Source organism: Artibeus jamaicensis, unplaced genomic scaffold, assembly GCF_021234435.1.
Source record: "Artibeus jamaicensis isolate MK-2021 breed Jamaican fruit bat unplaced genomic scaffold, CSHL_Jam_final scaffold_916, whole genome shotgun sequence".
NCBI classification, from domain to species: Eukaryota; Metazoa; Chordata; class Mammalia; order Chiroptera; family Phyllostomidae; genus Artibeus; species Artibeus jamaicensis.
In genome coordinates this window covers 18,099,304-18,126,353 of record NW_026522059.1, presented here as the reverse complement: position 1 = coordinate 18,126,353, position 27,050 = coordinate 18,099,304, and the positions used below count along the sequence as shown (strand labels likewise).

At 35.8% G+C, this 27,050-nt stretch overlaps 1 protein-coding gene and 1 pseudogene across 3 annotated transcripts in view; one reads left to right on the top strand and one right to left on the bottom strand.

Moving 5' to 3' along the window:
• CSMD3 (CUB and Sushi multiple domains 3) overlaps window positions 1-27,050 on the bottom strand; it is a 921,636-nt gene that overhangs the window by 788,070 nt on the left and 106,516 nt on the right. For all 3 annotated transcript variants that reach the window (XM_053661036.1, XM_053661038.1, XM_053661039.1), the window contains exon 3: window positions 10,116-10,228. In XM_053661036.1, coding sequence (XP_053517011.1) covers window positions 10,116-10,228 — 113 coding nt within the window. The remainder of the gene's footprint in view (window positions 1-10,115; window positions 10,229-27,050) is intronic.
• On the top strand, window positions 4,802-6,247 carry LOC119038819 (KATNB1-like protein 1; annotated as a pseudogene).

The window sequence follows — 27,050 nt, the reverse complement described above, 5'->3', positions numbered from 1 at the left end:
AATAGTTTGGCACATAGTTACTTAGGTTCTAGGTATCATCTCTTCTAGCCACAAGGTCTGTACAAAGATGTCTGTTCTTTGCTTCAGGGACCTTATAATTCTCCATAAAGTTCATGAGAATTTTTTGCACTTAGTTAAAGGACTATATTTTTGTAACAAGCATTATTTAATTAGTTTCTACACAAGACTTGCCATTCTTCCACGGTACCCTGTTCTCAGGTCCATTGGAATCAGTGCCTTGTCATGATCCAGCAGGACTGTGTCTAGCACTCACCTGTTAGCTTAGAGCTACAACTCTTTAGTACTCCTCTTGGCCTCTTTCAGGGTTTTGACATTTGTCACAGGAGGAGAATTGTGTGTGTGTTTGTGCATGTGTGAAAAGTGTCATTTCTTTCTTTGGTTCAAGTTGAAAAGGAATCACTCGATTGGCAACACTCTGATTCCAAGAAACCCACCTGAGGATGCTTCTGAATAACTTATTCGAACCAAATAACACTTGGGTAAATTGTCACATCCATTTTCTCATTTGACAACACTCTAAGAAAGTGTTTCTCAATAAGGAACACTTGGATATAGTGTTCCTTTTGAGAAAACAGAAATTCAAAGGGTTTCTACAGCATGATCAACTACTATAATATATATCAATATTATTTATTCAAATATATTGATATGTGATATTAATAGTAAATATGCATCAATATGTAATGTTAAATATAAATCTATATATTGTATATGTATGGTGGAACAGAAAAAATAGTAGCTAAAATATATTGAATGGTGTTTATATATAAGGACTACTCTTTGGATGTTGCATCATTAATTCCCTTGGTCTTCAAAACAAATTGTAGCATCAGTATTATATTACTCATTTACATTAAGGAGAACTGAGCCTACAACATGTGAGCAATGAAGTCAGCATTATTAGGTCTTGTAATGCCATGTTCGGCATTTAGAAAAATATTTCCATTACCCTAAAAATGTCCATTTCCACTAAGAAGAAAGACAGGTGGTATTAAAAATGCATTCATACTAAAATGTGAAAATATTTAAATATAAAAATATGAAGTACATTTTAAGATTATAATGGAATTGTGTTTAACCTATGCATTTGCCTATAACAATGTGCTATTTTCTGAACTAAATCAGTTTACCAAAGGAAAAAATGTAAAGAATCTATCAACTATATCTATTTTTAGGTAAAAATGGAGCCATTTAGGTTGATTAATTATAAAACATATCTTCTAACCTCCTGTTCTTTCCCTTCTTGTATTTTTTAATCACATTTTCAACTATCACCCAACTGAGTCACTCAACAATATATTGCAGATTCTAAGGTAGGGCCCAAGACTTCCACCCTGCCCCATGAGTGTAGTGGAATGTATGGATATCATAGGGTACTTACCCCCTTCACTAGTTTGTATTATGTGCCAATGGTAATGCCACAGTCATGGCTGTGATCATGTTATTCTATATAGGGCTCTTTACTAGCCAACTGGACAGGGAGGTCCAGTCAGAGAGGTGTGGGCCAGCTGATCTGGAAGAACGCCAGACTGTGAACTGCCTTTGGTGGGAGGACAGTAAGGAATCTCAGGCAGCCTATAAAAACTAAGAAAAATCCCTGGTCCATACCTGACAAGAAAATAGGGAACTCAATTATTTTACTGCTAATAAATATTGTACCAGCAACAAATAAGCATGAAACAGGACCCTGGCCTTAGGTTTAATCACAGTGTTACCCAACACCCTGACTGCAGCTTTGTGAGATCTTAGCTAAGAATCTGGCTGGCCCCTGCCCAGTCTTCTAACCTACATTATGAGATTTTAATTTGTGTACTGTTTTTCCACTAGATAATGGCAATCTGTTATGCAGCAATATAAAACCAACACAGGCCCTGGCTGACGTGGCTCAGTGGACTAAGTGCCAGCCTGTGAACACGAATGTCACTGGTTTGATTCCCAGTCAGGGCACATGCCTGGGTTGCAGGCCAGGTCCCCAGTTGGGGGTGTGTGAGAGGCAACCAGTCAATGTATCTCATGCACATTGATGTCTCTCTCCCACTCTTTCTCCCTCCCTTCCCATCTCTCTAAAAATAAATAAAATCTTTAAAAAATAAAATAAAAAATAAAGTCAACACAGATGGAAATGTTTATTTTATGGAGAAAATTTCTTTAAATATCCCTATAAGAAACAAATCCTATAATATGTCTATGTAGAAAGGAATGATGAAATTTTTTATGAAGCATAGTTAGTAATGACTAGTGCTGAAAGTCCTGGCTGAAAGAGCACACTGTCAGAGAACTGTTTGTGAAATGGGGAAGAAAGTCTCCCTGGGCAGCCCCGTGAATGAAGAAAATATATTGATAAGTGTCTTCAAAGATGATAGAGAACCAAAGAAATTATTATAAATGCAAATGAATATGAAGAAAACTACTTTAAAAGATTCAATTATTTTATCTAAATATTTGGAAACATTATTATTAATGTAATAATTAAATTTTACAAAGGAGTAATGACAAATGAACACTTGGTTACCTGAAATATTAAAACTACCACAAACAGTGCCTTGAGGTCAATTCACATGTTGTTACATGTGGTTCAAAGAGTATTGTGAGTTAGTATTACTTCAGATTAGCTTCTCGCATTTCTTTTGGTTTTTGATCATTTACTTCCCATCTACTTTAGCTCATCATAACCTTGGAATAACTAGGATTTTCTCCCCCTACTACTCCAAGTATGACCGACTGAAAACCATGCTTTTTCTTCTTTGCTTATGGCATTCCACTAAGCAGGGTTTTGACAACATCTTCCCCCTAGTTATTAACATTACGGGTTCACTTTTTAAATTTTTGACTTAAAGAGTATACAAAATCTAAAGAATATTTTGAACAGTTAACATATCACACTACATAGAAAAGGTATATAATTTTTATTGAAATATTGAAGACTTATTGTAAATTATGTTGTCCAATGTGACATGAGAAAATTCCTAAAAATCCTTCTAAAGCTGAGAGTTGTGTACTAAGTCTTGAAAACAGGATTTGATGACATTATTAATTTCTCCTGTAAGATAAATAACCTTCTCTAATACAGTGGGTACATTAAATCAAAATGATTGATGTTGTTTATTCCTATCAAAATATTTGATTTGCACATTGTATTCTAGCTATTTATGTTTTTATAAAACTGTTACCCTGTTAAAGAGCATACAATTTTATAAAGAAGAAACCATTACGTTTTAATTGCTGTGATATGCTATCACACTTAAAAACAAATAATAACCATAAAATTATATTGTTGTACCTTACTACATTGTGGTAGTGGGAAAACCAAGATAAATTCACAAATTAATTTCTTAACCAAGCTCATACTATACTTGTAACCCACTCATTGTGTATTATCAATTGTAACAATTTATCACAATGCATGCCCTTTGAATCTATGAAACACAAAAAAGTGTCTTTGACACATAATTGAAGTCTTTAATCACTGTCTCAATCTTGCACTCATATCAAAATGATAAATTATAGCAGTTGACAAATAGGACACATTTAGCAACATATATAAGAGAGGGAAATTCCATATGAAATGAGATTACTCACTAATTTTAATCACTCTCTTTCTGGAGAATAAAACACAACCTTGAATGCCATCTTATCTTTTCCATATGAAGCACAAAAATTAAGTAGGTCATATATCACTGACTTGAGCAATTTTTCACTTTCAGCTTTCTTTTTTATGGTTTGTGAGCAATTTTGTAATTTTAAAATGCATCCTAAAAAAACCATTTAGCCGCCTTGGGCCAGCGGGCAGGCACAGGTGGTAGGTACAGGGGCTTGTTGGCTACCCCGCCCTACACAGTGAGAAGCCCCGCCCAGTGCTCTTGGCCTTGCTGAAGAGTGTGTTCAGCTAGCCTTCAGCTGCTGCCTCCAGGAGCAGCTCAGCAGCATAACTCAGGTCTTCACAGCGCATCTAAGGGTGCAAACTGAAGACTCACACCCCTCCTGGAAGTGCCCTGAGAAGCAAGACCAGATGGAGAAATTTCCTAACCAGGTTTATTTTGTAGAATTGTCACTGAAGTTTCAGAAAGCGTGTGTTCCAGGTCACAGGTTTTCTGGCTTTCCCAAGCAGGGACTGAGAGGTGAGCAGAGCACAGGTGTTCCTACTTGTTTATGAAGTCCTCCTCCCTTGTGAGGAGCCAGAGGTGAGGCTGGGTGCACTCAGGACTCAGCAGCACCAGACTCTGGGGGTCTCCTCTAATTGGATGCATATTTCAGACGAGTCTGGCACTTCACCAAATATTCCACCTGAAGGGCAGAGTCAGGTCGGCATGAATAATGACCCCATGCTTTTCAGGTCTGTCTCCACCCTCAAAGATGAGTGTGTATGGTTGGGGGATAGCACAGGAGTCCGTGTGTAAAACATGCATGGGACATCTCGAGCCCTATTCAGGGGAGAGAAAATATTCAGCAGGACCCAGCAATGTTTTCCAATAATTATGAATTATTTTATCAGTGCATTTGCAAAGGTTTGTAAAACCTTTACATTTTTCCTTCAATTCTAGAATTACCAGTGTGACATCTAATGCAATAATTTGTTTCAAATGCTAGTGTTTAAGCTGTATGATGCTGATTTTATGTATTTTTCTTGTCAACTGTATTATAGTTAATGAAATTAAACATACCCATTGTGTTTGTCTTCAGGGGCCAAGGAACTGAGCACAGCACTGGTTTATTTTCTATCAAAATAAATTGCAGGCAGCTGCATTTGAATGCCCAGGGCTGGGCCAGTATTCAAGAGATTATGACATCTGACACCTACAGTATTAAAAAATACAACTTGTGTGATAACACTGAGGATCACTCCATTGGTCTTCCTAGAAAAAAAAAAGCATCTTTAATTTCACTAATAAGAACATGAAGGAGGTTAAGAAATTTATAAGACAGCTGGTTACTTATATAACTAGTTGGATAAGCTGGGAATAGCCCTGATAAACTATGTGGTAAGGTGTTCTACCACAGAAAGAAAATCCATCATCCTCTTCTAAATCCTTCTTATGAAAAGAAACAGTCTGATAGGTGTTGGAGCAGCGACATGGCAAATAAAGATGCTGGTTTGCACAGGCCAACAGCCTGAAAACTTACACTGTGAGAGCACTGATTCTGGCTCTTCACACACACGTATTATCAAAATATAGTAAAATTTTACCTATTTTCCCCAGGGTTTCTCAGGAGCACACAACAATGGCACAAGTTTTGTTCAGTAGGAATTTGTCATCGAATGTCGCTTTAACTTTCAGGAAACAAGAGAAGTGTAAGTGAACTTGCAACTTATTTGAGGAGGGTCAGAGACCTCAGAGTGGCGGTGGGCTGCCTTCTTGTACCCATCAATAGTTTAGAGGAAAAAAATCGATATATCTTACTTGGCTGTTGGGCAGACTTGTTGTCTCTAGTAAAGTCACTACTTAAAAGAACATTTGAAGACTACATAGTGAAAGAAAAGAAAAGCCCCTTGTAGGCCCTACCAGAGCTAGCTGGCTCTCTTCCCTTAAGTCTTCCAGGCATAGTGAACCATTGTTCCTCTGAGCCTCCATTCTCAGGACTGGGAAGATTGCTAAAAGCCTTCCTGGACCAGGGGTTTTAAAACATATACAAACAGGACATAAAAGAGTGCAGCAACCAGACCCTGAACCCAAAGAGAACAGTGAAACAAACTGAAGGCTGCACTATCAGCCCGAAACCTCCAGATTTGCAATTAATTGCCATGATTACCCAGCTATAAATTCCTCCCCCTTTTTGATCCAATAAAAACTCACAGTTCCTACACCTCGAGGCTGCTGCATTTCTCCACACCTAGTCCTTTACCTCTCTTGGGAAAGTAAAAAAATAAAACTTTGCTCTCTGCGTTTTTTTCTCTTTGTGAATTCTTTCACAGCCTGTATCCCTGGTCATCCTAACATATAATAATTGGTTTAGACTGGCCTCAAGCAGCTGTAAAAAACATGGTGATCAGAACTGTCATCCAAAACAAAATTTAAAGGATGGAAATAGTCACATTAAAAAAAAATTAAGTGGATTGTGGGAACAAGAAACAATTGTTCCCACAATTGTTTTTACTTTGGCTCCAGGATATACTGAAAATATAGCTATAGATGTAGATGCTTTTATTATAAGTGTTTTAAGAAACTGTATCTACAAAGAGTATTTGCTTATTCAAAACATCTCTGAACTATTTGATTTCCAAAAATGACTTATCAAAAAACTGAATTGTAGAACAAATCAAAATCTTTTGTAATGGGTTTCAGAGAAAGGGACCCCTGAAAATAGAAAACCCCTGCAATCTGTGGCTGGGGGAAGGGGGAAGAAGATGATATGACCTTTAAGATACTTGCATAACAATAACAAGTTAATAGCCCTGCCTTTCTTGAAAGGTAGGGCACTGCTGCCTAGAGCAAAAGGTGTACTTGACTTTAAGAGTATATAAGGACTCCTGATATAGCCAGGGGAGGCAGATACCAACCCCAGAAGTCACTGGGAACTCTTGCCCTGACTAAAGATAGCAGCCAAAGGAAGGTAGAAGATATGGGGGGGGAACTGTGTGGGTATACAGTCACATAGGAAGTTCAGGGCTGAGCATTTATAATAAGAGCAGGCTGAGAGAGAAGGAAGAAGAAGCCATGGAGTCTGTAGTGAGAGAAGAGCTACTTCTTCTCTGGGGAAGAAGTAGCCAAGCAGTCTGAAAGGGTGCAGAGGGAGTCATCTGTGAGGTCTGGTGTACAAGGGGGAAGCCACATGGTTTGGAGTAAGAGCATGCCACGAGGTCTGGAGTAAGAAGGTGAAGACAGTAGTGTAACTGATGGGACTCTGTGGGGACTTTCCTGACGAAGCATGGATTCGTCGGAGATGCTTGAAGCTGAACTGTGACTGGGAATGTTGAGCCGCAGATATGTCCTTCTCTGGACGCAAGGAGAAGTCACTCTCTTTGGACATGTGGCTTCCTGGACTACACCATGATCCGAAATAACAGGGCTTGTGTTTTCTTGGACCACTACATGGAGGCTGAGAACAATATACCCCAGATTCTCAAGGAGAGAGCTGCTGTGAGAGGTCAGTGACTCTGAAACCCATGAATACACACTTCAGAGAGTATACAGATCCCTCTGTGCAGCTGGCTTAAGAACAGATAAGGTTATGGGGAACTTCTGAGCATGGTTTGGCTTATGGCCTGGTGGGGAGCAAGGGAAGTGCTGGGTCTTGTGGGAGAACAGAGCTCTGAGTGGGAGTGCTCTCAGCCCTGCCAAGGTTGGAACCCCGTTAATAAAAACCTGTTTCCCTCAACACTGATCATTGGCCATGTGTCAAGGCACCATGTAGCCGAGCCCCAGTTTACTCTGTTACACTTATTTTAAAAAGTGTAACATAACAAGAAGTTATATAATAAAAACAGTAACAAAATTGTAACAATCTGCTTTGGATAATATCCGAATGGGTTAAATGAGGCCCATCACTTTTCCCCTATAAAGTATCATAAAGAACCTGTGAATAAGTCATGCTACATGACAAAAAAAAGATTTTGCAGATGTAACTAAGTTTCAGGACTTTAACAGAGAGAGAGATTACTCTTGATTACCCAGGATCGGAGAAACAGAGGCAATCATATAGATCTTTCAAAGCTGAGAAATATCTCCAGCTGAGGTCAGATATGCAAAGGGAAAGAAGATAGTAGAGAGATGTATCAGGAGATGAAGGCTGAGAGGTTCCAAGTGTGAGAGCGACTCAATGCTCTAATCCTTGGCTCTCAGACATATGGACCTGGAAAGAGAGTATAAGGAAGAGCGAGGCCTGTAGGAGCTATGACCAGTAGATTCTTTCCAGAATCTTCTGATAAGAGCCCAAGATGCTGACATTTTTATTTCAGCCTTTGAGATCCTGGGTAGAGAATATGAGATAATATATTTCTGTTGTCTTAAGATGCTACATGTGTGGTCATTTGTTTTGGTAGCAATATAAAACTAATATACACAGTAAAGGATACTCATCATGAATCAATACCTGAAGATTTCCACAGCATGGTAGCCATTTCCTTAATACTACCTGGATGCCTATTAGCTTATATTTTAAGTCAGGAACTCCCACACATGCATTTAAATGTCCTGAGGATATATGATTCCATTTCACTGAAGCAGAAAAGTCAGGCAAAAATTTAATGTTGCATATATAGAAACAATAGAGAGGTTAGAAAATATTTTTTAGTATATTTTATAAAACTTGACAGTCACACCAGAAAACAGCAACATTATAATTCATCTTCCCAGTTGCTACATTTTCAGCATACTTAGTACTTGCTGAAAGAATCATCAAACCTAAAATATCTTTGTATGTTGATGCACGAAGACAGGTTTTTCTATTAAGGAGCCTTTAGTAGAAACTTACTGTATTACTAACTCCTTCAGTGTTGCCAAAATTACATTACTTAAAATGAAATCACTGTGTTTTAAACTAGGAATTAAGTTGCCAAGATAAGAATATTCAACTGTTGCAAAAGCACCTTTAAAACGATGATTATCACTCTCACAGTGGAGGAAAGTAAGGTCTGGAAGGCATCCTCCCTTGCTAGACAAGACAGCTCAGGAAGTATGAGGCAGAAAATAGTGATCAGCACTGTTGTAATATGGCATGGTTTAAGATGGAAAAAAGAGAAGGTATTTTTTACCAAATTGTTTGCTAGAGAGCATTTTTATTTCCTAGCGAGAAAGGTAGCACTAGATGAAATGTAAACTGTTAACCCTTATACTACAGCAATTGTATTTTGTGATTGTGCTATGTGATTGTTCTCTAGTGTGCTCTTTAACATATCATATTTTGAATTATCATATGCTGTAGAAAGTAACCAGCCCTGCTCTTGTGTTTGTGTATCTCTTAGGACAATATTAGATCCAGTATTAGATCTGGTTGATAGAGTCCTAGGAGATGGGGTGAACTCTGACCTACTATTCCTATGGGTAAGGCAGGGGCTGTTACCTAAACTAGGTGCGAATTTTGTTGTCAAATTACATACAGAAAAAAATTACAAGTCCATGACCTCTATTTGAAAGCCTCAGGAACAGATTATTTTCTGTTCAGAATTTTCTGACATTTTAAAAAGAAAAACATGCAGATTCTATAAAGTTTTAAAACTCTCCACAGATCCTAGGGTAACACCCCATTATCAAACAATATTTCTGTAGTGACACAAGAATTGCCTTGCTCTGTAGGATAAATAAAGACTATTAATGGCCTCCAATAAATTCAGGTCATGTTTTGAGGTCAAATGAATTTGTAACAAACATCTAGATGAAAAAAACTTCAGTATTGCCCTGGCTGGTGTGGCTCAGTGCATTGAGCATCATCTCCCAAACCCGAAAGGTCACTGGTTGGATTCCCAGCCAGGGTGCCTGCCTGGATCGCAGGCCAGGCCCCTGGTTCTGTGCCTCTGGCACATACACTTTTTCTCTCTTTTGCTCACCTTTTCCCTCCCTCAAAAAATAAAGAAATAAAATCTTAAACAGAAACAACAAAAAAATTCTTCAGTATCAAGAGCTCTTTAATTTTCCATTTTGTTATTAAGGTATTGTAGAACTGTAGGTCTGGAAAGGTTAGTTTACAATGGAAGATGTTAACCCTTGTGTCTTAGTGGCCTTTTCCTCTGGACTCTAACCTGCAGAGAAGTCAGATTACTGGTTTGTTTTCTGGCAGAGCAGCAAAGCACAGGGGAGAACAGGGTGGAGACCTGGGTGCCTGATTCTCTAACCAGGCCTAGTTTCCGGTCTCTCTCACCGTTTGTTCCCTTTTGTTAATGTCTAACCCTTTGTGATTTCTTGGTCTCATCTCCCAAGATTTAAGGGAAAGACTTTACTATGTCTAGGTACACTGCCATGGAACATAAGAACCAATGAATTGCAGCATTTTAATGTGTGCATATATTAATGATGAATAACAAAGTGAATTTGAGGACAGGATTTGAGATAACAAGAAGGACTGTATCCTTCTTCCAAATGATGCTTCCATTTCCACCCTGGAGAATTTCTGTTTGACTACATGACACTGTGCCATGGTCCTTTTATATCACCATCACTTACCTTCATAATATACCTTGAACCCATGAGCGCTGACTGCAAAATCACTGGTCAAACGTAGTGAGAACACAGATTTGGTACTTGTCACTGGTGGAGGCAGGTGGAATCCTGTTAACCTAAACAAAAAGAGATTAATTGTTAGAATAATAGACATTTTACCTAATAGGGTTTAAAGAGCATTATAGTAATTTTACCACATCCCCAAGCTTTGTATAAGTTATGCATGTACATTTATCCACATATACATGAATTTATGATATGTTGATTAGAACTCACTCATTAAAAGTGATTACTATAAATATATAAATATATTCATTTACTATTTATGTGAATTACTATATATTATATCTATCATATTCACCATCTATATAAAAATATTAATTCAAACTTTGGGAAATGAATTGTGATAATATACCTTTGTACATACTTTATGCTCCTGATTTTTACACCTAAACATTTACAATTTTGTCAAATAAATTATTTTCCTAATTGTTAAAAAATATTTATAAAGAGTGGGAAGTATTTAGTGAAATTTAATAGCGAAGAGATGTAACCTAAACATAAAATCTTATTTTCATGTATTAAAAATGAAGAGTAATTTTGTTTTATCAGTTTATAAGTTCTATAATTGCTTTTTGTTTAATATTGCATATGTTTACAGAACAAATATTTGACATTGTACCCATAAATTATCACTTATTTGGTTAATAATTTATTGTACACAATTACAAGCAATTTATACAATTACATGAAAGGTAATTTATAGGTCCTAGTTTGTGTGCTCAGATTGAACACCAGCCTGCAAACTGAAATGTCACCAGTTCATTTCCCAGTCACGGTACATGCCTGGTTTGTGGGCCAGGTTCCAGATTTGGGGTGTGCTAGAGATGACCAACATTGTTTCTTTCCCTCTCTCTCTCCCTTCCTTCCCCCTCTCTGACAATAAATAAATAAAATATCTTATGGTAATGTATAATCAAAACTTTCCAAATTCTAAAAGAAAAATTAAAAATTTAAAAAACACTTTCACAGGATATAATTTTCTAAAATAAATGAAAATGCATATTTTATTTCTATGTATTGCCTTTTCTGATTTTTTCATTTTAATTATTGTGTAATGTGTGTATGCAATAGCATTATATTTTCACATAATTGTTATTTTTTACCAATATTCTATGTGTAGGATCAACCTATACTGAAATAAGCATATATTTTTATTGCTGTACAGCAGTAGTTCTCAACCTTATCTTAGGTCTGCTTACATTCTAAAACATTACTGAGAACCCCAAAGGGATTTTGTGTACTAGATCTTGCAATGTTCACCTTGCTTAGATTGAAGCTGAGAAAATTTGAAGTGTGCATTTATTATTTCACTTTCAAATGTCCAACCACAAAAAGTTAATTTTACTTGGAGACTCAGACTTTGTTATTGCCAACAAACCCTGTCAGTTATTTTCCTTGAAGGAACAAGTCAATTCACTTTTTTTTTTAAGAAAACATATTCCAGATAAGCAAGTGCAACTAACCATAATTTATGTGGTTAAAAGTAACCACAGTAAGTAAAAAGTTTGTTTCATCAAAAAAATGGCTGGCGTAGCTGACAGTTCAAGCATCTAAGTGTTTTTCATTGAGACAGCCATCATTTTTTTGCAGGAACAAGAAGGGGCTTTCGAATACTTTTTATTTGACCACAAAAGTCATTAAAAATAAGGATACTAGTGGGTTGATATTAATGAAATAATTATTATGGCTTCAACGTAAACATTCTTAAGTACAGCTGGGTTTCTCTCTCTTTTTTGCATTGTAGGTATGCTACAGTAAAGAATATAGTGACTAGTAAATACTGGTATAGTGTGAAATGACTAACTGAGATTCTTTAATGCACTTGCTGTCTTACTTACCATTACTTTTGTACCATGAGAGCTAAGCCAGCACAGTAAAACTGGTGAATAATGACTCAGTATTATTATGAAAATAGTTTTGATCTACTGGACCCCCTAAAAATGCCTCAGGATCTACAAGGATCCATAGATCACATTCTGAGAACCACTGCTGTGTGGGAATACATCGTCACAGATGCATGTACTTCACTGATTCATTTTACTGTTGGGGGACATTTGGGTCCTTTAGAATTTGTCCACTGTGTTTTCATCAGCATCTTTGTAAAAGTTCACTGGTATACACTTATGTAGCAGTTTCTCTAGAGCATAAAAACACTTAAAGCTTTAAATTTTCTTTCTTTTTTTTTCTGTATAAGCGACATCCCACAGGAGACCTATTCAAACTGGTTTCTAAATTCCTTAGTGACTTCCTTTTTGGTCAATAATTTGGAGCCATATCTCTTAAATTATAAACACATGATATGGTGACAGAAGAGGATGTAACTATAGGTGGTGAATGTACAATGCAACATAAATATGATATATTATAGAGTTATAGACTTGGAACCTGTATAATTTTATTAACCAATGCCACCCCAATAAATTATATTTTTAAAAAGTCTACAGCACATTACTACTTAGAATGAGACTGAGGAAAAATAGACAGGAGGAAGGGTGAAACAGAGTGAAGGAGAGAGAGGGGCTTTATTTAACAATACAAGTGGTGTACCATTACCCAAATCTCAAAATGTGATGTTTGTTAAGTAAGAGAATTCATGTGGAATTGCCTAGTGTATTTTCTGGAACCTAAAATATAGCCACTAAAAATCAATTTCATTACTGTTATGATTCAAAATCCCCTGCCCTTCCATCTAAATCTGGCCTGCTATGGCTGAGATAAATTGTGTTATAACACCAGCATTTTTACAGCGATTTATCATGACTTGCAGTAAGATTTTTGGATATGAATTATCTTACAATTTCACTTTGGTTATACAGTTCTTAAAAATGAAGTAGGTGATATACAGGGAATTCTCTGCTGAAACAAACTATTAACCTATTTAATTTCAAAACGAATGAGAAAACTGCAGGAACAAGTAGATATTTAAAGTAATGACTGTTCTGTGAGAATAAATCAAGCATACCCTATTGATACCTGGGTACATGAAGCACAGCAAATAATTCATGGTTTGGGGAAGATGGCAGTAATTGTACTATTAAAGGAAAAGATGGCTGTGGCAATATTTGAGTAATTACATCATTTGCTGAAAGTAAATGATCTGAAGCTTCTATCAAATACAAAATTCCTGAAGAAGGCATCCTGTGTAAGGCAAATTCATAATATTAGAATCATGTGCTGGGTATAGCTCTAGTATTGGAAATTAAATAGGTGCTGTTATACATATGAATAGGGATTGGGGTAAATATGGATATCATTATGAACATAATAAACATATAGATGGATAGGTAAGCAACCAGAATTCATTGCCAATGTTTTCTATTTTTTCAAGTGTATTAAATGCTTTTAAATCTTAGAACTACATTTTCCAGAATATCTCTAATTGTCACTGGTTTCTCTGTTAGATTTTTCCAAAGAACACACTGTTAACATATCTGGAATGCGAGTTAAAAGTGTCAGCATCATTTATGCCTTGGCCAGCAGTTGCATTGGCTGCAGTGTGTGTTAAAGGTGAAGTTTTTCTACCAGCTTGCCAAAATTCTTATTTATATAATTGTTTTGATGCTACAGATAATTGAACTCATCACTGGTGCTTTTCCACAATTTCACAAGTTCCTTATTTCTTGAAAGTTAGTGCAGGTTTTCTGTAACACTCAATGGCCCAGGCTTAAATTCAGAATTTTATTATTAATTTTTTTCTGCTGTAAGTACTGCATTTTTTCTATTTTGTATGAACCCCAAGGAATAGGCAAATGTACAAAATCTCTACTCAATAAAGAAAACAGCTGACAATATACTTAACTCATTATATCCAGGGTCAGTCCACACAGGTGTCAGCAGATGTAAGGTCTACTTGAGAGTGGTTGCTAGGGTAATAATTTGGGTGTAATAATTTGTAGTTTTAATCTGAACATTTCACCTAAAACGTCATATGGTGTGCTTCAGTGTGATATTGTTATGTTATACGATTACATGTTTATGATTTTGTAATAAAAGATTTTGCAGTAAAAAAGGCATTATTTGTGCTGAAACCTGTATATAAAACTCATTTTTCCCAATGATGTGGAATTTCATATTAAAGATCAATATTTTTATGTAACCACATAAAATATAACTAGAAATTTTCTGCAAAATTCAACCTTTTCAATTTCTTTTCTTTCTGCTCCAAATATTGTCCCTGCTTCATAATCTTAGTTTTTTGTTCAATTTATTGATCCATTTATCCTTAAAGCAATAGATTATTATAATTCCAAAGGCAGTCTAGTTGAGGCACTGAGAAAACTTGAAGTACAGGGATGTTATGTTGGACAATTAATCAATGTCAGAGGTTTAAATCTATTTAACAGTGTCCCCAGCTTGCATGAACACCTGCAATTGTTAATGAACATAATATTTCCAAAGTCTGGGGTTTTTAAGAAGCAGGTGAAGTTATTGACTGTGAGCTTAGATTCTAGAGTATACAATTGGAAAAGATATATTCTATTGCTTATCATCACTTTGATATTAGATTTACTGTTGTATCCAAATAAAATGAGTTTAATACTAGAAATTATCCTATAGTAATGTTATGAGGATCAAATGGGATATTGCTTGTAAAAATGTAATACAGTGCCTAGCACATGCTGAATATTTTTTACCATAATAAGTAGAATAAACATATTAAGTGATAACTCTTGAGTGAAATACCTGGAGTAAATCTCAGTGTTGCCATTTACTATTTTGTGGTGTTGGGCAGGTTATTTCCCTCCCATTCTCTTTTCCACCAAAATGTAAGTGAAAATATTTACAACCTATCCTTTAAGTTTTTGTCAGTTTTTAAATAAGTTAATACAGCCTGCCACTTGGAGCAATGGCATTTGTAAAGCATTACAAAAGTATTTGTTACAATTGTTATCCACTCCTAATGAAAAATGTGAGAATTAGAAAATTCTGCCCTGGCTGGTGTAGCTCAGTGGATTGAGCGCAGGCCTGCGAACCAGACAATCGCGGTTCGATTCCCAGTCAGGGCACATGTCTGGGTTGCAGACTGGTTCCCTGCAGGCCAGTTCCCAGCAGGGGGCGCATGAAAGGCAACCATACATTGATATTTCTCTCCCTCTCTCCTTCCCTTCCCCTCTAAAGATAAATAAAAAAAAAAAATAAAATAAAATACTTCTTAAAAAAAAAAAAGTCTATTAAGCCCTGGCTGGCGTAGCTCAGTGGATTGAGCGCGGGCCTGCGAACCAGAGTATCGCGGTTCGATTCCCAGTCAGGGCACATGCCTGGGTTGCAGGCCAGTTCCCAGCAGGGGACGCATGAGAGGCAACCACACATTGATGTTTCTCTCCCACTCTTTCTCCTTCCCTTCCCCTCTCTCGAAAAATAAATAAAGAAAATATTTAAAAAAAAAAAAAAAGAAAATTCTTTTACACACCTATCAGAATTTTCTTTCTGTAGTACCCAATTATTGATACTTATAATAAACTTGGATTATTTGAACAAGTGCAGTTTTTCAAATATATGCTATTACGCTCTTCTACATTTTTTTTCTTTCCTCCAATTTAGCCTTCCTAGAACTTTAGATTATTTTGGATTCAAATTAGTAAAGGCTGACTATAGGTTGTTTGCTTACAGTAAATTTAAAGCAAAACAATGACAAAGAAAGGGATGAGAGCATTACTACATCCCAGTCATTGGTAAAGCTTCCCAGTTAGGAAGAGGAAGAGGAGGGAAAAGGAGGGAGAAGGTGAGAGAGAGAGGAAGAAAGAGACAAAGAGATGAAGAGACCAGATGAGAACTGTATTCTTAGGAATACAGGTCCAAAAACTAAGTTAAGTAGTATCCCCAACTTCCCCAAATCCTGACACTCATTAAGAAAAAAATCATGACTTTACAGAGGTATACTTTGCATTCTTCCATATTGACAGTTATTTGTTTGAGCCATTTATGCAGTACACATCAATAAGAATTTAATTCAAATTTAATGGCTGTTTTTGGTTACTGCTAGTCTCTTCTTTATTTCAATGTCTCTGGTTATATTTTGCTTGCTTGCTTGTTTTGTTGACTAGGTTCCACTTACATGTGAGATCATATGGTATTTGTCTTTCACCACCTGGCTTATTTCACTTAGCATAATGTTCTCCAGATCTATCTATGCTGTGTTGAAGTGTAGAAGCTCTTTCTTTCTTTCTGCTACATAGTATTCCATTGTGTAAATGTATCATAGTTTTTTGATCCACACATTTACTCATGGGTACTTAGGTTGCTTCCAGCACTTGACTATTGTAAATTGTGCTGCTGTGAACATTGAAGTACATACTTTTGAACTGGTGTTTCCGGATTCTTAGGGTATAATCTCAGTAGTGGAATTGCCAGGTTAAAAGGAAGTTCCAGCTTTTATTTATTGAGGAATTTTCATACTTTTTTTTCCACAATGGCTCCACCAGTCTGCATTCCCACCAACAGGGTATTAGAGTTCCCTTTTCTCCACAACCTCACCAGCACTTGTTGTTTGTTTACTTGTTTATGACAGCCATTCTGACCAGTATGAAGTGGTATCTCATTGTGGTTTTAATTTGCATCTCTCTGATGTCTAGTGATGTCTCTGGACCTTCTGTATGTCCTCCTTGGAGAAATGTCTGTTCAGGTCCTTTGCCTATTTTTTAATTGTATTGTTTGTCTTCCTGGACTGGAATCGTGTGAGTTCTTTGTGTATTTTGGAGACCAAACCCTTGTCCAAGGTATCATTTGCAAATATATTTTCCCATACAGTTGGTTCCCTTCTCATTTAGCTCATATTTCCAGAGGGGATTGGAGAGAGGGATAATAGGGGAAAATAGGGGAAGGGTTGTCGAGGAACCTGAGTAAAGGACACATGGACAAAGCCAAAGTCGGTAGGATCAAGGGTGGGAGGCAGGGATGAGTGGGGCAGGGAGGGAAGGGGGAAAAATGCAGACAACTGTACTTGAACAACAATAAAAAAAGAAAAAAAGGCACAGTTAATTCTTTAAAAAGAAAATATTTGCTCTTTCTAATTCCCAAAAAGGCATTAATATGATCTTTCAGATTTAGCAAAATTTATATTAATACTATTTATTTATATATTTAAAACATGTATATTAGAAGTATGGAATTTTGTTTGTCTATGTTTTTCAGGTTTCATAGAATTTGCTCCAAAAAGAAAAATGACTGCACATTCAATGCCCCTACATAGATAATGTAGGGACTGATGATATGATAATAATATGTAGATAATGTTGTGATTCACCTGTTTGTGTGTATGTTTGTGGTCTGTATTCTTCATCATATAATCCAGTGATGAAAATGCCTATTAAATTTAATCAACCTAAAAGTATTATAAGGAAGGTTTTGAGATTCTGTGTACTCACCAATTTTATGGATTTATATAAGTAAAAAATGTAGTAAGAAGTAGTATTATATGGTACATAAAATTGGAGTAGTATTTATGGTACATAAAAACTCTATAATTGCAGAATTTTCAATATAGCTTTAAGGTGGTAGCGATTGAAGATGTTCTGATAAAGGAACTATACAATGTAACTTAGACATTCTAAAACTTAGGAAAGTGATGACTTTTTCAGAATAGTTTTGGTTCTGTTTAAGTCAACTTTTTAATTTCAAAGCTATTGGATAGAAGCACTTGAAAATAGGACTGCTCTTACAAGATGTACATAACCATTAATTATACCCACTATGTCCAACACCACTTTTTAATAACTTTTCACAACTGCACTTTGATATTATTATCTATATCTACAACTATCTATCTATAAAACTCACAACTGGTGAATGACATAGCATCTTGAAAACTCATGATACAGACATATACACAACTTATAAATACATAGCACCTTGTAAATTTCTTGCAGTCATTTTAGGTTGAATCAAATTATAATCTTTCTTCATTGGAATACATCATGGAGAATAATTAATATGAGAATGCAATGACATAGAACATATGTACACTCATTTCTCTACCTAATTAACTAGTGGATTGGACATGATTTATGAACTAATTTAGTATTATCAAATGAAAATTTTTAACATCAAGTGCAAAATCACTCAGACCATTAATCTAGTACTTTAAAATAATTGTATTTCAGATCCAAACATTTTAAATTGGACTAGTTAAAATTAAGTCATAAATTAGTTCTTATACTGTTACAAAATGTTTTACTGTATATAAAGCATTTTAAAAAATCATTTTCTACATTCTCAAGATAAAATGACTAAAATGTTTCATGTCATTGTACCTCTTTCGACTTGCTTCACTTCGCTCCTAAGATTCCTTTCTCTCTTAGTTTCCTCTTACTTCCTGGGCCTCTGCCTTTTACAACCCCCTCTGCTGCTGCTACCTGACCTCCCTAGTCTCCACTTTTGAAGTTCCAGTACCTCAGTCCCCAGGCATCTTTTCTGTCTCACCGTGTTCTCATCTAAAACCATGCTTTTAACTGCTCTTCTTCCTCCCCTCGGCTACAGATTTGTATATCCAAATGCCCACTTGTTTCCACTACCTCTTTGCCTGATAGGCTTTTATAACTTAATATACCAAATCAGACATTTTATTTTCAACCTGAGCCCAATGTGACTGTTCTTTTCTTTATCCAGAAAAATACAAGTATTTTTTGGCGTCAATGGTTACTTCTCTTTCATTTCTGATTATGTTTATTTGGGTTCTCCATTTCTCTCTCTCTTTCTGATGAGTCTGGTTAAATGTTTGTCAATCTTATTTTTTCAAAGAACCAGATCTTGGTTTCATCGATATTTTATATTTTTTAAACTCTATTTTGTTTATTTCTGTTGTTATCTTTATGATGTCTTTCCTTCTATTTATGGTACTTTAAGCTTTGTTTGTTGTTCTCTTTCAAGTTCCTTTAAGTATGAACTTAGATTATCTGAGATTTTTTTTCGTTTCTTGAGATAGGGCTGTACTACTATGAATTACTTATTGCTTTCATTGTGTCCTCTAGGTTTTGGGTTGTTGTACTTTCATTTTCATTTGCTTCAAGGTATATTTTTACTTCTTCCTTGGTCTCCGTTAACTCATTCACTGTTTGGTAATATACTATTTAGCCTCCATGTCTGTGTGTGTGTTTTTCAGCTGTTTTTTGTTTGTTTGTTTTGTTTTTTGGTGACTGATCTCTAGTTTCCTACCATTATGGTCAGAGAAGATACTTTTTATGATTTCAACCTTGTTAAACTTATTGCAACTTCTTTTGTGTCCTAAAATGTGGTCTAGACAGTTACCTACAAAGGAGTTCCCGTAAGACTGTCAGCTGATTTCTCAAAAGAAACCTTGCATGCAAGAAGGGGCTGGAAAGAAGTATTCAAAGTAATGAAAGGCATGGAACTACATACAGAAATACATACAAGATGTTTTCTTGTTGATTTTCTGTCTGTTAGAACTATCCATTGAAGTCAATAGAGTGTTAAAATACCCTACTATGACAATATTACTGTCGATCCTACCTTTTTATCAATCAAGATGTGCTTTACATATTCAGGTACTCCTATGTTGAGTGATACATTTTTACAAAGATTATATTTTCTTGTTGTTTTGCTCCCTTTATCATTATGCAGTCTGCTTCTTCGTCTGTTACAATAGCCTTTGTTTTAAGGTCTGTTTTGTCAGATATAAGTATTGCTACCCCAGCTTTATTTTTATTTCCATGTGCATAAAATATATTTGTCCAGTCCTTTATTTTTAGTCTGTGTGTAGCTTTTGCTCTGAGATGGCTTTCTTGTAGACAGTTTATATATACTTCTTGTTTTCTGCTCCTTCCACTAACCTGTGTCTTTTGATTAAGGCAGTTAGGTTATTTACATTTAAAGTGATTCTTGATAGGTACACATTTATTGCCATTTTCTTCTTTTAACTATGTTCCTCAGTTTTCTTCTTCCTCCTCCTCCTCTTCTATTTTTTCTCCTACTTCTCTTCCTTTTTCTCATTCTTGTTTTTCTTAAAGAATGCCTTTTAGATTAAACTCATAAATAGAGTGCAGACTGACAGCTGTCAGAGGGGTGCTGTGGGACTAAGTGAAAAAAGTAAAGGCATTAAGAAAAAAAAAAAACAATGAAACACAGACAACAACATGGTAATTACCAAAGGGAAGGGAGCAGAAATTGGAATAGGGGAAATAAATGGTGATGGAAGGGGAGATGAATTGGAGTAGTGAACACACAGTACAATATATAGTTGACATGTTGTAGAATTGTATACCTGAGATGTATATAATTTTATTAGCCAATGTCATCCCAATAAATTTAAATAAATAAATAAATAAACTGAATCACTGATTATAAAAAAATAAAGGGCAACAGTGACCATTGGCATTTAAGGTAACAGTATGAGAAGTCCTTCGACCTGGTTACAGATTCTACATTACTACTAACCTTTAAGAAATTACCACTAGTCAAATTTTGATATGGTAGCAAAGAAGAATATCCGCAATTGTCTGAAAGAGTTTTTTTAAATAATCTCCCCTTTTCCAAGCGCATATCAGTGTAAGTTAGATTATCACATATTTCAAAGCAAAATAATGTCTTCCCACAGAGGTACTGCTGGAGCAGACATGCTTCTAGACAGGCATATATTAAAGAGATTTGCGAAATTATTTTTAGGTGCCAAACTCCCCCTTTTTTTGTTTTGTAAATATAATTATTTTAATGAAACTATGTTTTTATATTAATATGTAGTGGGTTTGTTCTTTCTATTTTTAACTTACAAATAAATGCACAAAATATTTTTAAACAAGTAGAATTTGTTCAACTTTTTATGACAAAGGTCTGAGGAAAGAAGCTCAACTTTATTGCAATTAGAAAAATACAAAGTTGAACCATGAAACCATTTTACACCCAGTAGACTGTCAAAAAGTTACTATATATTAAAAATAATTCATCATAGCTTTGGCTGGTGTGGCTCAATGGACTGAGCACCAGCCTGTGAACCAAAGGGTTGCTGGTTCAATTCCCATTTAGGACACATGCCCAGTTGTGAGCCAGATCCCTGGTAGGCAGTGCATGAGGGGTTAACCACACACTGATGTTTCTATCCCTTTCTTTTTCCTGCCCTTCCCTTCTTTCTAAAAATAAATAAATAAAATATTTAAAATAATAATTTATCATAAATTGTTGGTGGTATTGTAAAGAGGTATGACAACTTGGAAAACAATTGGCATTATATAAATTTGAATAAATCTGAACAACTGCATTTTCTGTATACATCGAATCAGTCATTCTAATCTAAGAGTTAACAGATTCTCTTTTAGTCTCTACTGGAAAATACATTCGAGTTTATTTATAGCTATATTTTTTGTGAAGGCAAAACTGAAAACAGCACAAATGATTACCTTTTAGGAAACAGACAATGCATACTGTACTCATAATTGAAGTACAGTAGATGCATAGATTGAATTAAAATGAACCGTGGGGGCAACTTTGCGCACAAGTCCCCCCATCCAACACAGATGAAAGTAAAACTACCAAGACATAATCTGCTTGGGGAGGAGAGGTGGTCAATCTCTCAGAGGAGAAAGACCAAGAACCTCTTCTTCAACAGCTTTTATTAGGTTTGGAACACACAAGAATACCGATAAAGCTTCAATCAATGGCAGGCAGCAAGGATCAAACAGTAGATGACATTTCAAAGAAATCTGAGGGCTTAGTCTGTGTCTGTCAGGTAAGGGGGTTACAAAAACTTTGGGAGACATGCTCATTTCCTGCTTGGACCCTTCTCATATGAATGAAAGCACTCAGCAAAGCAGGCTTCACAGGACTTTGTGAACTCTTTCTTATGCCCAATCACCCCAGATCCCGCTCTAGCTGGCAAGAGGCTGCACTGCCTTCCCCATCATAGGTTTTTAGGCTTAAGTGGATTAGAGCCAGGAAGCACTTCTCCCAGAGGACATGGGGACTCAGGCTGTGTCAGAATAGCCAGGAGGTGAGGGTCCATCACTCCATCTTTGTTGCAGCCCCCCCCCAAGTCCTTCCTTGATGATCCCAAGGAATTGATCATGTCTGGCTTAGGTTGCCCCCCTCTGAGGGGTCTTACCCATCTTTGAATAACTGACCAAGCACTAGGGGCAGGGGATGAAGCAGAAGCAGCGTTGCTGCCAGAGACAAGCTGTCTCCTTAGTGGCTCACATTCTGGAGGTAACTCACTCCGCCTTAGCCATGGGGGAGCAGTTACAACTCCTGAAACCAGGCAGAGTGGTTCTCAACAATGAACAAAAATAGAAGAAGTACAGCAATGTACCACATTGCATGTAACTCCCAGAAACATTATGTTGAGTCAAAGAACTGAGCCCCAGAAAGCTACAACAGTGCCATACATATTTTATAAAACTTACCAATAGTTAAGCAAAATTAACCTTTATGTTTCTACTGATAATACCCCTACAATTAAACTATATTGTTTTGAAAAAATAAAGGAATTAATGCTTATATTATAGGATGTTTGTTATAGGTGAGAGGTCAGAGTAAGGCCAGGGATTGGATGGAGAGGAAACAAACATTTGCATTTTCCTCGTTATGTGGTAGGCCTCTTGGGGCTTATGATAATATGGTAATAAATTGTATGTTACATATTTACATATTTAATATGTCAAATATTCTTCCAAGATTGTGAAGACAATGTAGGAAGTTTGTGTGAAAATATATTTGACACATTAAAAGGTGAATTGGTTCCAGTATACCAATATTCCTGGTGAGAAGGCAGCTATATTAATACTATTTTTCTACTTGGTTGAATATTTTCCAAAAATCCTATCCCACCTAGATGTAGTTTGCCATTTTATAATAGAAAATACTATTTTTAAAATGAATGCATGAAGTTGCTGCAATTTTTTTATACATTGAAAAAATACTGTTAATATACTGGTTGCTGCTATAAGGAGTTTACATATCCTATGCATTTTTTGTCCTTTTATACACCAAGCAGAGGGCCATATACATTGTGGGGCAAAAGTAAGTTTACAGTTTGTATAGACAATAATATAGTAATTATTAAATAATAATATAGGACTAAACTCTGTGTTTTACAGTCTCACAACTATAAACCTACTTCTGCTTCATGTTGTATGTAGCAGTGTCCTGAACTGTTTTATTGTTGTTCAATTACAGTTGTCTGCATTTTCTTCCCGCCACTACCCCCCCAGCCCAGCCAAACCCATCTCCCACCCCTTGCTTCCACCCCCATCCTTGGTTTTGAGTATTCTACAATTTTATCTTGATTTTGAATTTTTAAAGGAAAGTATAATACAAATATAATGTATTGATTTTAAAATAGTTTGAGAATAATGGTATTTTGAGACAATATTTTGTCACTGATTTTATAAAGTCCTTATGTTTGGTATGTGTACAAATTTATGATCCTTTCTATTTTCCAAGATTAGTGTTTTTAAATCTATATTTAGGGAGAAAGATTATATGAGAAAATTTCATCGAAGTTTCTTGAAACTTAAACTTAATTTCTTTTCATCTTCCTGAACTTTGGGCCAAATTATATACTGTCATTGATACAGGTAGTTCTTTTTTAAGTGGACTCAATAACTTCTACTTATCATAAGAATGTCAAACCTAAACATTTATGAAAGAATAGTTAGTTCTGTTTCATACAATTATTTTTTTAAACTTTGTTGAATTTATTGGGGTGACACTGGTTAATGAAATTCTATAGGTTTCAAGTGTACAATATGATGATACAGCAACTGTATATTGTACTGTGTGTTTAGCACCCAAACTCAAGTCTCTGCCCATCACCATTTATCCCCCTTTACCCTCATGCCTGCCCCCACGACCCAATTATATTTATGACACTGTATATGCATTCAGATGCATGTCATGTCATAACAGCAAATAGGGGAGTTTTATAAAGCGGATTCTGATATAAACATATGCCTTTAATATTATCAAACTTTACATTTATACTTAGTAAAATGACTTTACAAAATAAGTGGTCAATAAAAGTTATCTGATTCTGAGTTTGTCTAATTTAAAGTAAATTTTCTAATCCATCATTCCAAAAAACGGAGAAAGGTAAATAAATATAACCAATCAACCTATTCAGATTCAAACTTCATTGTTTTAAAAATCTAATTTCGTGACCCTGGATAAGTTATTGATATTTCTGAAGTTGAATTTTTTTCATCTGTATAATAAAAGTATTGGGAATAATATCTGAAGTGATGTGAGAATTTTATATAAATAGCATGACATAGAGTGTGTATTAGAAACTATAAGTTTTTAACAGGTACAGAGTAACTGTAGTTTCTCTTAGAATATCATATATTAACAAATTGAAAAGAAATCACAAGGAGCAAATTCTGGAATATCCAATCTAAAATTTCTATTTAGAGTTTGAGATTACTATATAAAATTATCTCTTGCTAAAACATTTATATTTATGAGAACATCAGGTTACTCTGGTGTGAGGTAATCAAACAGGTGCTTTGATGATGCCACTGTACTAGTGGAAAAACAAACATTTATGGAGAGTAAGTGACTTGCACAAGAAATATCTCTACTCAGTAATTTATTAACACCATGTATTGTTTGCTCTTAGGATACCAAAAGCAGAGTAATAGATGTAAATGTTTTATAGATTTTCTATATAAGATTGAGTACATATTAATCATAAAAAAGTGTTTAGAGTTGTTTGTTGACATCTTTTATTTTATGTTTTAATCTCTGCTTTAATGGTTTAATTTAGTCTGTTTTAAAACCCACCTCAATTCCTTTTGGAAACTTGCCTGGTACAAACAATAAATTATTGCATAGACTCTTAGATCCTTGTCTTACTCAGATTTTAAAGAGTCTTTTATGTTGACAAAAGTTTTAAAAGCTCATTCTTGAGATCTATCCAATAACTAATGTGAATGCTACAAAGTAAAGAATGAAATATAAGGAGGGGAGCATTTAATTGCCTATGGTGCATTGAAATTTTAATTGTTTATTTTTCCCTAATTCATTTGCATTCCCCATAGCAATACAAGTCTTTAGTAAATTGAAGTGTTGGAGAGGAGGGTACTAACCACAGCATGTCTTTTTAAAGCTTGTCCACAGTAAAACTCATCTCTACCCTTAATTCCTGTGATGTATGGAATCTTCATGTTCTATACAAGGCTATTTATTATCAAGGTGGATTAACAGTAAGCAAAATTCACGTTGTCATTAGGTGGAAGTTATTAATATAATAGCTAGATAAGAAAAACTGGTATTGTTTCTTTTACTGAGCAAACAGTCATTAATGTCACATATGTAATTTACACACACACACACACACACAAAACATTCCTGCCAGTGGGTCAGGAATCTACAGCCTCTGCATTTCTGAAAGATTTTATTATACAACATGTGTAATCAAGATACAGGGACTGTTTCTAACTCTGGAAGGGGATGTCTTCACAGACAGCAGATTGAGTTATATCACCCTCAGTCACGCCCGTCCGGCAGCATAGACATGGGGCCCTGGGAGTGGAATTAAATCAGTAGGGTGTGCTGATACAAAGGATAATCCATGGCCATTTACTTCTATGGTCTAACAAGGCATCTAGTAATTGTTGTGGGAAAGCCTTTTTCTACTACAAAATTTTACCTACAGGGAAGGAGGTGAAATTGTGTTTTTTACTATTGTGCTTCAGTAAAAGGAGCAGCCATGAGAAGGAGGAGAGATTTTAACATGGGTGTTAGGGAGAGACATGGGAAATTCAGGGAGCAATGGAGAAAAGAAAGGAGACAAGATTAATTATGTAAAAAGGGAACTGTAGTGGCTGCTCAAGTACATTTAAGGGAACACTGCCAATGTTTTCTGAAGAAAAGGTCTACCAATTACACAAGTGGGAATTCAAGCTACAGATTGTTGTGTATTCATTCTAATTACTGTTCCTTGATGATGTCCCTTAGGCATACGAATACCATAGTAATGTCAAGAATTCAGCAAATTTATAAAATAAACAAGATATTATGGAAGAATTTATTACATCGTTTTATATCTGTCCTTCACAGTAGTGAAAAACAAACATGAAATAATTAATAATCAAAAACAATAAAAAGATAAATAAAGCACAGAGTTTAACTACAGTAATGAAGTATATTTTATACCTATGACCAAGAAGGTATAAATAGATTATGGGCAATCACAATGTAAGAGAACTAAATGGAAAGATGGAAGCATAGGTAAACACAGCCTGCCTCCTCACACGACAACAGAATTAATACTAAAATATAGGACAACCACCCCTTAGAACCATCAGAAACCAAATTGAATGGAAGTCTGACAACTACTGAATTAAAAAAAAAATCCCTCCAAATTGATAGGAGGCACAGAGACACAGAATGGTCTGGTCCCACATCCACATGTGGTATATATAATTAGGGAGGGATACTTTGGGAATGAGGAGTCCCAACCCCACAACCAGTCCCCCAGCTGAGGGTACCAGTACCAGGAAGATAAGTCCTCATACCTTTGACTGCAAAAACCAGCGGGAATTGAATTAATGGAAGAAACTTCTGGAGTCCTAAGCAGTTTCTCTTAAAGAACCCACACAGAGACGTACTCAGATTCACTCCCTTGAAGAGCCAGCACTGGGGTAGCAGCTTGAAAGGCACCAGTGGCAAACATGGAGAAACTGAAGGGTCTGGTATCAAGGTGAGATCTGGGGGAAAGCTTTCTCCCAAATAGAAAGGTGAGCAGAGGCCATAGTCCCTTTTCTAAACCCTTCTCCCAGAGAGCCACAAAGCCAGCAAGCAGGTGCCATATCTGAGACTCTGTCAACCTGGCTAATACTATTTGTCCACCCTGCAGATTCTGTTTGACCCAACTTACCAGCCCACCCAAGCTGTTAACAGTACTTTTTCCATATGAATGGCTGGTCTTGGCTC